Here is a 15,521-nt window from a genome sequence, read left to right on the forward strand (position 1 = left end):
GTACTCTGGTTGTGTCATAGCGGCAATCAATCAACCAAGCAGAATTTCGAAACCGCCGAGTGCACCGGACAAAGCGTTTACATTACACTGATATTGACCTTGAGCCCAAGTAAAAGAGCTGGTCGATCCTTTGCATGTAAGCCATGTTGGTTTTTGTCATCAGGCTGGGTATGCGAACGCAGGACATCAATCCATCTTAGCGACGTTGCAAATTTTGAAGACAAGCTATGATCGAGGAGCACCATTGATGAGCATGACATAAGACTCAATGTCCTAGGATCTCCACCACTGGTGTGCAAAGGAAGAAAGAATCATGGGGGATCGTTATACGCCATGGCTGCACATCCTACCGACTGATACAGGACATCATCACAGTTTGCTGGACCTATGATGAGGTTCTTCCGCAAGTACAAAACGCCACGTCAACCCCAGAAATCTCATTCCTCCATCATCACCAAGGCCCTCCCGCCTTGCCGCGGCTAGCATTTCGTTAAGTCTATCTTTTCCCTGAACCTGGATAGTGATACTCTCAAGTCCCTCGGGCAGTGCATTACTACCAGCAACAAACTTCAGCCTTGCGTTCGTGTACACAAGTTCAGACTCCTGCCGTTCAACCCCGAAGTAGTTTTGCCACTGCTGAGCAGCACCTTGCGTATCAGTCTGGCCAGGACCTAGCCTACACGCAGCACCAACCAGTTTCAAGTGGGAAGCGCGTTCCATGCCAGCGGCATACTTCTCGTATTCCGAACCACAGGCATGCCACGGGCTGAAAGCGCTTGCTAACGGTGTAGGGTTACTTGGCGATGGTGTGTGCGAGTCGAGTTCGGGCATCATGCCACCTAGTGACCATCTGTCAGCATCCTTCCTCGTCATTACGAATATCAGTCTCCCGCAGCAACAGCACGACTCACCAGCAATGCCTTTGGGATGGTACTGCACACACGTCACGTCATCGTGCTCGCGTCCCCAGATCACTTTCGCCAGTCCGTTATCTTCAATATATCTTCTACGCGCCGCAGCATCCAGCGTCTGCATAATGATCATGTATCCGCCCTCACCACGTTTCTTCAGAAGTCGGCCAACGGTGGTGTCCGGTTTTGTGGGTGCGCAAATTTCGATAATGTCGCCGCCGATGGCTACTGTACGTGGACATCATGGTGAGCAGGAGTTGAAAGCGGGAACCGTTGAGCTTGACCTACCAAGGATATTCTTGAGGCCCCATTGTGCGACGCCTGGGTCTACGAAGACGACTTCTGTCTTGAGGACAGTGGTTTATCGGCGCAATGAGCGTGGTTCGGGTGAGTGGAACTGTGGCTTACTAAGATGTGCTCTGCTCTATCGAGGTCATCGGTGATTAGGGCGATTTGCCTGAGCCTTGTGGGCGATATGGTTGGGACAGCTGAAGCCATTTTGATTTGAGAGCCTGTGCAGTTGCTACAGCTCAATAGAACCACGCGGTGATCCTGGCGTACAGTCAGTACCGTGTCCGAGGTGCACACCCATCGGTGCACAGCTCGCATGGACGCTACATGTATCTGGCACGGCTTGAGGCCAAGCGTACAGTGCATTGATGCGGGGGATGCCTGATTGTCGTGGTCTGCCTCGGCACGCGCGTTGCCCAGCAAGAAAGCTTGATAGCGTCCCAATTGGCAGCCTGATGCTTGCCCGGAGAAGACCGACAGCCAGTCTGATGCACCCCGGAGAACTCCTACAGCACCCCAGTACCCTAGCAGCGCCTACGGCTAAGTCACTGTATCGAAGCAATGGTACACAACTTGGAATGCAGCTACAAGGCTTGGTAGCCCAGTGTATCCAACGCCTGCTACTGTCGTCGTCCTTGAGTATTCATTACTGGTTACCAAACAGGTACGATATCCTCGAATGCCAGAAAACCCTCAGTGCTACGTAACTTTAGCAGCCTCATCGCGGGAGATAACGGTATGTTCGTTGCGACGGCCAGTTGATACATACTTTTTTCTGTAAAACAATTTGTACCTATGGTACCAACAGGCCTTCAGTTCCATTCGGTCTACAACTTCGACCACGTCTTTGACTTCGCTGTTGCACAAAATTAGTCACGACTCCGCGGACTGATACACGAGCATAAGAGAAGAGGAACCCAGGTACTTACAAGCCAGTAACTCGTTTTTCGCCTTGAACCTCAACTTTGGCGCATCGTCAACAAATCTTTCTGCCAGTGCCTCGGATGCATCATACACAGCCAGCATCCGATCTCTCCTCAAAGGGAGATTTTGCAGCCTCTTCATCTCCATCATACTCTTTCCATCGTTCACTTCAAGCTGCTCATTCAAGAACGCAACGACCTTATCATGAAATCCGTTGTTTGGTAAGATTCGGTTGACCATTCCCCAGGACTCGAGTTCCTGGGCGGTGAGTTTACGTCCAAACATGAGGAAGTCGTTAGCACGATGGACACCAATAGAATGCGCAAAGGCAGTTGAGGAGCCGAATTCGGGTACCAGACCGAGTGCTGAGAACGGAACTTGCAGGTACGAATTTTCTGCGGCAAGGACGATGTCGGCGATACCTTCGAACCACGCAGCACCTCCGCCTATGGCGGGACCATTGAGAGCGAGGACAAGGACTTTTTTGTGGTCGATCATAGAGCGGAGGAGCTCAATAGCTGGGAGACAATTAGTACCTCGGATACTCAGTAAGACTGAGCTGGTACCTACGTGTCGAGATACTAGCCATGAAGTCTATTTTCTTCGCTGCCGGGTGCGGGTGCTGGACTTCTGCCTTGCCAGCTGTAGCTTTCACATCAGCGCCAGAGGAGAAGAACCTGCCTTCGCCAGTGATCACTGTGAAGATCGTCTCGGGATGTTCGTTCAATTCTCTGAGCGCCATCACAGCGTCGAGTAGCAAAGTGCCCCCAAAAGCATTCAAGGACTTCGGCCGGTTGAACTAGGCAAATGGTCAAAAGGAGGGGAATCGATACTTATGTTCAGCTTGCCTTGATGATCCCTATCTTGTCTTTGATCTCGAAAATGATGTCGGTATACTTGTACTTGCTTGAGGCCGCCATGACGGTAGATGTGATCAGTATAAGAGGTGTGGACTGGCGTAGCAACGACTCAAGCTGTGGTGTTAATACACGTAGAAACTCCTGACGCGATGACCACGCTTAGTGAAGCATGGATGGGCTGGTCGATCGAGGTATATGCACAATTCCAAAAAGCAATGCAATGTCACCTACGTGCAAGCCGTCGTCCAGACTTCTTTTGATGGTTGTGTGTAGCTCTAAAGCAGCATGCTTTCCCCACAATCCAGGGCAACCGTGCAGGGGCATGGGTCATAAAGCCTCGGTAGATTGTCTCGAGCCGAGATCGTCTGCGGAGCCATGCCTTGTCAATGGACCTTCAACGCCGAGCATAGTGGCAGGAACGAAAGTCTACTACGATAGCGACAACAATGAGCACCGTTGGTTGAAGTATGACGCTCGATATCAAGTTCATGGCGAGAACGAAGGTTGAGATTGCCAGCGTGTAGTCAGTACGGCTGATCGTTGTCACACTGGGTGCTGCTTCTTCTTTACGGAAACACACGAAATCCAGTCGAGAAAGTCATATAGATCTCATTATTTCAATTATCTGCGCAGTGAACGTCCAGTCAGCTTCCGTCTTGCCTGCGACTTCTCTCAAAAATCCCATGCCTCATTTGTCACTTGGTGCAATACCATGCTAGAACAGGCACTAAGAGCCAGTGATTCGCTGCACTTGCATGGGGGACCAAATGTTTCGATCATTTTGGTAGAGTATGAAGATTATGTCCTTGTTCTTTGGCGCTCGAAACATCGTCATAGGGTGATCCTTATAGAGGCCAGCAGAAAGGAAGGTGCTGTCGGCTGTGTAGTTGAGTTCACTCGCTTGTGTGTGGAGATCTCCATCGTATCGTGATATTCAAGTTATCTTCGGTTGCTTGGCACGAGATAGACTTTAGGAAACTCTTGCGAATAATTTGTGATGACTTAGAACGGACAGTATACCGTACTACGGTTTAATAGAGAGCGCGTCATGAGACGCGCAATGGCGCGTTAAGTGGTAGGCTAGCAGCTAGCCTCATTATCGGAGATATCGATATCTTCCTATTGGTTATCGAACCTTTCTTAGATGTCGGAAGAGTGACCAAGTCGCAGGGTAGCTGTGCCGACTCGCGCCAAGCAACCGAAGATCCCCTCCCGCGTGTAAATTGGACAACTTAAAATTCACGCTAATGACCACGCGTCGATGCCAATAATAAACTTGATTAATTGATTACTCTATAACGCAGTAATAATTATCGATATTTTCTTATAGAATCGTAATCGCCGTTTAATTCTACGTAAGAAAATACCTAGATCGCCTTTAATATACTAGAGGCTAAATTACTAGACGAGTATAAATAATACCTCTAAAATCTCGATATAGCCGAGCTACCGCTTAATCTAGTATTAGTAACTTCCCTTAAGTAAGTACGACTTATACACTATAAAGCGTAAGCTTGAACGCCTATACTAGACTATAAACCTCTAATAGACACTCCTTATCGCAAATAAAGGCTAGTATATAAAGAGTATAGGTTATAAAGTACTACGCGGCTATTTTTATTGTTTTTCTAGTATATAATTAATTTACTAGTTATCTACTCTAATAGAATAGTATAGAATAATAAGGTAAAGGAACGGTACTTTAGACTAGTAGTAAAGGTTAAGATTCAACGCTAGCTAGTATATAGACTAGTAATAATTAAAGAAATACCTCTTATAACTTATATAGCTGATTTCTAGAACGGTAACTACCTAGCTACAAAGTACCTTACCTACTAACGATTTCACGATATTAAACACTACCTTAGCTTAAATAATAAATTAGCTAAGTTAGTAGAGGGTAACGTCTTATTGAAGTAGTTTTAGAAGGTATAGAATACCTATAATATAGTTAGAGCGCGATTCTATACTATCTTAATACCGGGAAGTAATATATACGTAGATAAGTTAGCTATTAAGTTCTATAATCGTAGTAGTAGTAAGTATAAGCTTTTATATAAGCTAGCTAAGTCTAACTTTATCGTATACTACCTCTATAGCTATAATAATATTATATACGACTTTTAGGTATTATTAGCTAAATAAGAGCTAGAGGGGGTACTAAAGGGTATTATAGTAGCCCTACTTAGTAAATTTATTTAAAAACGCAAATATAGCTATATAGGTATTATAAGGGATAACTATTATTTTTCTATACTTAAATTAATAGTATATATCCTCAAGGGTAACTACTTATTATTAATTTAGTAAGTTCGTATACTTTATAAATAACCTCTTTAACGATTATAACTTAGCTAAGGCGTTATTAACACTTAATATCGATATCTATAAAACTATAAGAGTAAATATATAAGGCGTTTATTACGAGGCCGATATCTCTATATAACTAGTAATAATACGAGTAGAACCTCTATAGTTTTACTTAAGTAAGCTAAATAAGATATTAGGCTAGTAAGTATTTAATATAAGGTTAAGTTATATATAGGTAGAGTTCTAGTATAACTTAGGTTAACTACGGAACTATAAACTATACTAAAGAAGAGTTATAATCTATATACTTACTTTTATAGTCTTAAATAGGAAGTCTTAGTTAGTTTAATAGTTAATTAGTATCGTCCCTACTAATTACCTATATAACTAGTTATTATCTTTTTAGAAAGTTACGTAATAGATCCCTTATCCTTTACGTACTAGGCTTCCTTATAAAACCTTGCCTATATCTCTTATATCCGGCCGTTAAATAGCCTAATTAATATAGTTCGTAATACTTTTCTCTCTTTAGCCTACTCGCGTTTACGCGAGTATATAACTAGTAAATCCCTTTTTATTATCTTATTTTCCTTTTCTTCGTTATAGACTAACGATACTATATAGCGTCTTCTAAATTAATAAATAAAAATCCTTAAAATCTAAACGTCTTAAATCTCTTTAATTTATAGAACTTATAGAGGCGATTTTACTAAAATAAAACGTTACTATAATAGCTTATAGTAGTTATATCGATAATAACCTCGTTTATTACTATAACTATAAATAATTAGTTAAGTATACTAAGTATTTAAAGTTTAATCGAATATATAACGAGACCTTCTCTCTTTAAGAATTACGGTTAGTAACTAAGGAGAAGAAGCGCGTTAAGAAGTAACGTCGTAAAAAAGCCTATAAGCTAGCTAAGTTATATAAAGCTTTAGTTAAGGCCTAATAAGCCTTAGCTATAGTAGAAATAGAAACGGTTAAGCTAAACGAGATAATCGTCGCTCTAGAGAATTATTCCTCTTAAATAATTCGTCGCGAGATATTAGCTCTAGGTATCCTAAACGAGCTACTTTAAGATAACTAGATAACTTTAATAGAGCTTAAGTTCGTATAGTAGGGTTCTAAAGTAACGAAAGGTATATCCTAGTCGAATATCGCGGCGTTAGAGCTTTAGCCCTTCGGTGTATAGACTTCCTAACTAATCCCTTAGCTATACGTAGTCTTATCGCCGATCGAAGTATAATTAGTATAAAATAGATAGTAAGAGCTTCTTTTCTTATTATAGTTGACTTAGTACTTTACTAGTTATTTTCTAGGTTTAATAGCGTTAATCTACTTAAGATAGTATATTTAAAGTTCTATAATTATATTTAGATTTAAGTATTCTTCTAGTTCCTATATATTATCTAAGTCGTTATAATCTACCTATTTAATTAAATATAACTTTTTTCTCTTTTTCTATCTTATACTAAGAACGGCTTTGATATTATATACTTATATTTCTATTTTCTTATTTAGTAGTAGCGATTCTTAAGTTTTAACGTTATTAAGTACTTTCTTAGAAGGACTATATAAAATATAGGGTATATCTTTATATCTTTAGGTAATACTAGTTTATACGTTACTAGTTTTAATTTCTTTTTAATTTTAAATAGTCTAAGTTTCTTAAAGTTTAACTTATTACTTAGTCTTCTAGTTTTAATATTTTATTATAGGAGGTAGGCTATACCCTCTCCTTTAAAGTTTAGTTCCTTAGATCTTTCTTTATTTGCGAATTTAGCTATTCTTTTAGCTAGAAACACGAGTTCTACTAATAGTTCCTTATAAAGTTCCTTAAGTTTAGTAACTTTTATAGTAGCTTATTAAGTAGTAGAGTAAAGATTTAACGACTCTTATTAAATATTTAGATAGAATCCGTAGTTAGTATAGAATAGTAATATTCTAGTAGTAATCTTAGAGTTATTATAAGTAAGCTATACTAAAGATAATAGTTCTATTTAATCGTCCTACTCGTAGTTAATATATACTCTAAGGTATTATTTTAGAATTTAGTTAGTTCGTTTAATTTATCTATTCGTTTAGGAGTAAAATATAGTTAATATCTTATTCTTACTTTTTAGTTAGTTTATTAATAATTACTAAAACCTTAATCTAAAGAGCTTATCTTAATTAATTACTAGTTTTAATAGTATCTTATAAGACGCGAATATATATCTTATAAATATATATACTAGTTCCTTTATCTTTATAGTATCTCTTATAGGTATAAAGTAGGTGTATTTAGTAAGTTAATTTATAATTATATAGATTATATTATATTCTTATTTAGTCGCTAAGTCTTTAGATACTAGTAGCGGTTTAATAAAGTCTATTATAACTTCTTTTTATATACCTAAAGGTAGTTCTAGAGCCTAGAGTTTTTTATATAACTTATCCTGCGAAGCAGGAATCTAAAGGCAAATCATGTCAAGAAAGCCGCACTTCTAATTGGTCGGTGCATATGATTGGTTGCATATGATTCCAAATCATGTGACCCTACGACACCTCAAATCTCTCTGCGTCGCAACTTCCGGTTTCCTTCGCCAGCTGCGCTGCGACAACGAATCGTCTCTACGCAACGGCGATTAGTTCTTTGAAACCGCTGAATCGTACTCTCTATTTACAAAGGTTATGCGAAGTCGTGAGACCTTTTCGTTATTAACGAAGGCGTAGAGGAATCGAGCTGCGAAAGAGCTTAGACACCTTAAAATTCAGGTATCTATCTCTCTCTTCCTCTCTTACCTTCGCTTTTACCTTCGCTTTTTCTCTATCGCTTACCTTTAGTACTTAATATACTTACTTAATTAATATATATAACTATATAACTATATAACTATATAACTATATAACTATATAACTATATACTTAATTAGTAAATTAATACTTTCGTTAATACTTTAATCAATTAGTTAAGAATTAATTTAATTAATACTCTTACTTATAAATTAATAAATAAAAGAATATAGCTAAGCTAATACTTTAAATAATACTTTAACTATTAAACTAAGAATTAAATAGATATTTAAGTAATAAAGTTAGTACTTAAATATATACTTTAGCTATTAAATTAAAAACTAAATAGATATCTAAACTATTTAATTAATATATAGATTTATATATAAATTAATAAGTAGATTAATATATAAGATAATTAGTAGATTAATATATAAACTAATAAATAAGTTAGTATATAAACTAATAAGAAAGTTAATAAGAAAGTTAATAAGAAAGTTAATAAGAAAGTTAATAAGAAAGTTAATAAGAAAGTTAATAAGAAAGTTAATAAGAAAGTCAATAAGAAAGTTAATATATAAATTAATATATAAATTAATATATAACTTAAAATATAAATTAGTATATAAATTAGTTTATAGACTAATATATAAGCTAATATCTAAACTAATACTTAGATTAATACTTAAGCTAATACTTAAACTAATACTTAGTTAGTATATAGTTAATACTTAAATTAATACTTAGAATAATTAATACTTAACTTAATAATTAAAAAACTAATTTAATACTTTACTAAATACTTTAAATAATTAGTTATATAGTAGCTATAATAATTAAAAGAATACTCTACTAAATACTCTAGCTATTAAGCTATTTAATAATAAATAAGCTTATTAAAGCTATAAGATAAAATAAAGTTTAATATAAGTAAAATACCTAATATTAAAGTACTTAAGTATAAGTATAAAGTCTTTAAGTCTTACTTTAACTATCTAAACTACTATATTGTCACAAGCTCTAAATTACCTAAGGTGTAACAAAGGTAGCTCTAGAACAGGTGGTGTGGTTAGTTGCTATAGTAAGTGTTATAGGATACGAATATAGAATAGTATAAATAAACTTCTACTAAACTAGATTAAACTTAGATTTAAGATTAACTACAGAAGTTAGAGGAGTATCTAATAGACTATAGAACGTAGTAACTATATACTAAAGTATACATTATATTACTTAGTAGTGCTTAGTAGTACTTAGTAAATTTAGTTATACTTAGTACTAATTATAACTAATTAAGGTTAGACCCACTAATCACGGTTCGTTACGTGACCTTATACCTTTCTAAAATAGTATTAGGCTCCCTTAGTCCAATAGCTAGGTAGACGCCTAACCTTCCTAATACATAGTATTGGCCCGTTATACGGCCTGGTCGTAACATATATTTAACTAAATTAAGTTTCTCTTCGTAGGCGCTCTTAGTCCGTTTTACGTACTATAGGTATTTTATTTAGATACCTTCGTTCTTATATATACGTTATATTATTTAATATAGTTCTTAACGTCTTTATTTAATTCTAATTAAATCTAATTTTAAGTAATTAACTTCGAAATATTCTATAATTTAATTATTATAATATACTTTAATAATCTTTTTCTTTTATTTTATTAAAATATTATTAATCTTTTCTATTTAATTAACTTATAGCTAGGTATATACTAGTATATTACCTTTTAGCTTAAAGAGTTAGAATTTAGTTATCTTTTCTTTACTTTTAGTATAGTTAGGTCTTCGGCTAAGAATATCTACTTTAGTATTTTCTATTTCTTTAATATAATAGGTCTTAAATTTATATAGTACTATTATTTTAGCTTATTTAATTTATCGTTTACTTAGTTTCTTAGATAAAGTTTAATAAGTTAAATTTAAGTAGTTTAAATATATATTAATAGGATACGTAGATTCCTTTAAGTATACTCTTTATTTACGTATTACTTTAACGATTATAAGTAATTCTATATTATAAATCTCGTAATTAGTTTTAGTAAGTAATATTTTTTTAAAGTAGTATATAACTAGTTATATCTTTCCCTTATTATCTAATTAGCTAATAACTATAGTAATAGTAAATCCTAAAGCGTTAGTTTTAATAACTATTTTTTTTTCTAAATTAAAGTAGACTAGTATAGATACTTTAGTAAATAGCTCTTTTAGTTATTTAAAAGTAGCTTATACTTCGGTTTCTATAGTAAATTATAGTCTCTTCTTTATTAATACTAATAGTAGTAAAGCGATTTATAAGAATCTTTTAATAAACTATTAGTAGTAGTTAACTAGTCTAAAGAAATTCTATACTTCTTTAATATTCTTTAGTTTAAGCTAATCTAATATAAACTATACTTTTATTAGGTTTAGTTTAATATTATAGTCGCTAATAATAGATTCTAGGAATAAAACTTTATATTTAAAGAACTCGTACTTTTTTAATTTAAGCTTTAATTCTCTTTCTTAAAGTCGTTTTATAATCTATTAAATATACTTAATATATTTTTTTCTTATTTTAAAGAATACTAATATATCGTTTAAGTAGGCTATTATAAAGATATTAAGTCCTTTATATAAAGCTTTATTAATAAGTACTTAATATAATATAGGTATATTAGTAAGGTTAAAAGGTATTACTTAGTACTTATAGAGTCTATAATAAATACTAAAAGCGGTTTTTTATTCTTTACCTTTCTTCATACGGATTAGGTTATATACTCCGTAAAGGTTTAAGATCGTAAACTATTTCGCTTCTTAGAGTCGGTTCTATAACTCGGATATTAATAATAAGGAGTAACTGTTTTTAATAATAATCTCGTTAAGTTTTCGGTAATTAACGTATAGTTAAAGAGATTTATCTTTTTTTAGTATAAAGAGAATTAGGTATTTAGCTAATAATTTTAAGAGTTAGATAAATCCTTTCTTTATATTCTTATTAATATATTTTTATAGTTTTATCTCTTATACTTATAATAAAGGATAGATACGCTTTTTAGTTAAGTTCTTCTCTTTAACTAATAGTATTTCGTAGTCCTATAATTAGTGTTTTAGTAAAGCGATTCGTATTTTATTATCTTTTAATAAATTCTTATAGTCTTAATACTTATAAGGTATCTTTAATTCTTTTAGTACTTATTTTATTTCTTATTTTTAGTCGTTTATCTTAGTTATTTAATTTATTTATTTCTCCGTATTCGTTTCTCGGTAAAGTAGTCTTATCTAAACTCCTATTATATATTATTTAAAATCGAACTAAGGTCGATTTATTAATTACCTTCTTAAAGGGGTAATTAGGAATTCTATTTAGTTTAGCTAATTTAGTTCTAATATATATTCCGTATTAAGGTTTTTAATAATATCTATATCTATAAGATAATACTTATCTTAATATTATACTTAAGTTATTTAAATCTCTTTAGATACTTTACTATAGCTCTAATTTATTCCTTTTAATAAATATAGCTCTTACTTCTCTTTTCTTATACTCTATAGGTATTAAGTAATAAAGCTTTAAAATACTAAGCTTATATTAGCTTCTGTATCTACTATTATCTTAATAGTCTTTCTATTTATATACGTAGTAACCTTAATTAGTGTAAGGTTCTTTTCCTTATCTATTAGATTATAGACTTTCTATAGCCTTATTACTAGTTATCTTAGCTTATAACGGCCTTATCGTTTTTTAATATACTATTTAGTTTAAAGTTTAATATTACTTTATTAATTATATCTAATCCTTTAGCGTATTATTTTACCTTAGGTATATCCTAGCGTAGTAGATATTTAAAGTAGAATAATAGTATAGTTTATTTATTCTATATTATATATATTTAGTATATATAGAGACTAGAAGTATTCGTTACCTTCTTATAGTTCTTAAAGTAATAGATACTCTATATACTCTTAATATATTCCTTTTTCTCTAGGCTATTAGGATTAAAATATCTATATTAGTACTAAGCCTCTTACTTATAGTTTAGATTCTTATACTAATTCTAAAATTATTAATTAGTTCGGATTACTATTTTGTTATTACGTTATTTTATAATTATAGTAATTACGTTCTTCTCTTCGTTCGAAGTCTCTACTTTTATAAAGGAATATTCTAACTTAGGATATTCCGATATTATAGCTAGCCTCGGTCTCTTTCTTGTATATAATAATATTCGTAATTCTATAAGTAAATATTAAGCTACTATTTTCCTATTATTAAGTCTTTACTATACCGCGGCTTCTCCTTAGATATCTAACTTAATATAGTTATAGGTTTACTTATAAGGTACCTTTAGTATATAAACCCTTATTTATAATTTGTTAAAACGATATACCCCTAGTATTCTTTTTTTTAAATATTATATAACCTATATATACTTATTAATTAGTTTAGATAATAACCTAGTTATTATTTTATAAAATCGTAGACGTTTATAAAGAGTTTTATTTTCTTAACTAATTAGCTTATTATTTAACTTCCTATAACGCACCGTATATAGCCTAGGGCTATTAGGCTAATAACTATAGGAATACGCGCTTTAGTATAGGTAAGATACAATATACCGTAAAGGCCGTATAGAGGAGCTAAACCTAATTAGGAAATAGCGATATTAGGAATATAGCTATATTATAATATTACTAGTATTTTAATATTACGTATTATAAATATATATACGAAGTTATTTTATAATTAGTTAGATACTCTTTTAACTTTTATAATTAATCTTAAATCTAAGTTTAACTTAGTTTAGTAGAAGTTTATTTATACTATTCTATATTCGTATCCTATAACACTTACTATAATAGCTAACTATACTACCTATTCTAGAGCTACCTTTATTATACCTTAGGTAATTTAGAGCTTATAACACTTCCTTAGCTAATTTCTCTATATACTCCGTATATTTATTAATTATTTTATTAACTTTATCCTTACTAAAGGAGTATTTCTTAAGTTCTTAATTATTAAACTCGTACTATTATACTATATATACTAGAATCGATTATCGTTCTCTATTAAGATAATAAGCGATAGCGTTATAGAACGCGCTATTCTTCTCTATTTAAATTTATCGTTAATACTATATTTTAATAATCGTTCGTTAGGCGTTAACTATAACTATTTTTAGGTCTTTATTTATAGGAACTAGTACTTAGTATATATTCGCTTATCGTATAAGTATTTTAGCCTTTCTAGGTTTTTTTAGATACTATTCTAATCTATCTTTCTCGGATTAATATATATAGTAATTATCGTTATAATATACTATCTATAATATATACTTATACTTCGGGTATTATATATTATTTATATTAAGTTCCTCGTTTTACTTATTAAGTAAGGTATTCCTATCTCTTTTAAAGGTTTTCTCTTATATAGATTATTTCTCGGTTATATTAGCTTATTTCCTTAAACTTTAATACTCTTATATATAATATTCTTTCTTTATATACTAGAGGTATTCGCTATTACGGTATCGCTTCTATTATATATCCGTTATAGTGCTTTTCTTTAGTATAACTTTTTCTATTATAGCGCGAATATTTTCTTCTTTTTTAGTTATTTATTAAACTTAATTACCCAATTAACCTACTAATCTATAGCGTTAGGGTCCCGTTAATAGGATTACTTATTATTCTCTTTACTTATAAACCTCCTTTTAGAGTACCTTATATTTCGCGACTTCTCTATTTTCCTTTTTTAGGCGCGGAAGTCGATCTTTATAGCGACCTTAATAAGCCTATTAATCCCGTTAGGTTTATTCTTACGTTTTAAAATCTTATCTTTAATAAAGTCCTTAAGTCCGAAATAGTACTTAGCTAATAGTACGAATTCGTTTTATTTTAGTTATTTAGTAATCTACTAAAACTTAGTAGTATAAGTAGTAATAGCTTTAGTTTATTTAAGGCTATATATTTATCGTTTAGTCTTTTTAAGCTTATTAACGCTACTATATAATTTCTTTATATCCTTAAGGAATATACTAACGTTTCCGAAGAGCTCGTTAGTTTATAGCTTTTAATTATTCTTATTAAGGTAGTTTAAGAGGTTATTTAAATACAGCTTAAGCTACTTTTAAGCCTTATCTCATAAGTAATTTATAACCTATAAGACCTTATCCTCTTATTCCTAAAGGTTTAAAAATTAAAAGTATACTCTAACCTACTATTTAAAGCTTTTAAAGCTTATAGAATCCTCTTTAAAGAGTTTAGGTTCCTTAATCTTTAATTTACCGTTCTTAGTTTCTAATAACGTAAGGTTAGTAATAGAGGCGTTAGACCTACTATTTAATTTTATTAAAGATATTCTTAGTAATAATATATTTAATAATTAAAAGCTATTTATTATTTCTATTAGTAATTATAGTTTACTACTAGGCTCTCTTTAAGTAAACTTAATAGGGCTACCTATATTTATAGGCTATCGTATTTAATAAGTATAGTAGTTAAAATATTATAAGGCCGGTATTTTTACGTAACTAGTAATAGTATAAGTAGAACCTCTATAGTTCTACTTAAGTAAACTAAGTAGAATATTAGGCTAGTAAGTATTTAATATAAGGTTAAGTTATATATAGGTAGGATTCTAGTATAACTTAGGTTAACTACGAAACTATAAACTATACTAAAAGAGAGTTGTAATCTATATACTTACTCCTATAGTCCTAAATAGGAAGTCTTAGTTAATTTAATAGTTAATTAGTATCGTCCTTACTAATTACCTATATAACTAGTTATTACCTTTCTAGGAAGTTACGTAATAGGTTCCTTATCCTTTACGTACTAGGCTTCCTCGTAAGATCTTCTCTATATCTCTTGCGTTCAGCCGTCGAACGGCTTAACTAATATAGTTCGTAATAGCGTTCTACCGATTATATAGGGTATAAAGTATAAATTTCCGAAGGTACTAGTACTTAATACTCTAATAAGCTATATTATTAATAAGTTAGTCCTCGTAATTACCTAGAAGGATAATATAAACGGTAAAGTTATTACTATAATTACTATTATATATAAGCCTACTAATACTATATAAGTTTTACGTAATTATAAGCTTTAATACCCGACTTAAAACACTCTTTATAGCTATAATAAGGTTAAGACTTAGTAGCTATTAATAGTAGTAGACTATAACACTTTTATAGGCGCGATAAATAATAATAATTAACTATAATTAATAGTAAGTATAGACCGATCGAGCTAGCCTAAATAGATAAAGAAATTCCTCTCTTTTCTTATTAATATCTACGTTATTAATATATATAAGATCTAGATAACGAACCTACTTTATAAGCGGGTAAACCACTATAAGAGGGAAGCGTTCCTTAAGTAACTTATTAAGGGGCTGCTTTATAACTAGGCGGAACCTTATATACCCGTTTAATTAAAGAATCGTAAGTATTACTAATA

The 15,521-nt window shown here is 32.1% G+C and overlaps 2 protein-coding genes across 2 annotated transcripts; both read right to left on the reverse strand.

Annotated features, from left to right (window-relative positions):
- Positions 1–369: 369 nt before the first annotated feature.
- On the reverse strand, positions 370–1,409 carry PMZ80_006710 (uncharacterized protein; the record flags this gene model as incomplete). The annotated part of the gene is made up of 4 exons (XM_064875121.1): positions 370–839; positions 912–1,139; positions 1,200–1,257; positions 1,320–1,409. 4 exons carry the CDS (start codon positions 1,407–1,409, stop codon positions 370–372), a joined length of 846 nt encoding a protein of 281 aa, XP_064729521.1.
- A 666-nt stretch (positions 1,410–2,075) lies between these two features.
- Positions 2,076–2,868, reverse strand: PMZ80_006711 (uncharacterized protein; the record flags this gene model as incomplete). The annotated part of the gene is made up of 2 exons (XM_064875122.1): positions 2,076–2,644; positions 2,697–2,868. The coding sequence occupies 2 exons, from the start codon at positions 2,866–2,868 to the stop codon at positions 2,076–2,078; spliced, it is 741 nt and encodes a 246-aa protein (XP_064729522.1).
- Positions 2,869–15,521: the final 12,653 nt, after the last annotated feature.

Source organism: Knufia obscura (genome assembly GCF_036327395.1).
Source record: "Knufia obscura strain CCFEE 5817 isolate CBS 148926 chromosome Unknown scaffold_7, whole genome shotgun sequence".
In the NCBI taxonomy this organism is placed as follows: domain Eukaryota; kingdom Fungi; phylum Ascomycota; class Eurotiomycetes; order Chaetothyriales; family Trichomeriaceae; genus Knufia; species Knufia obscura.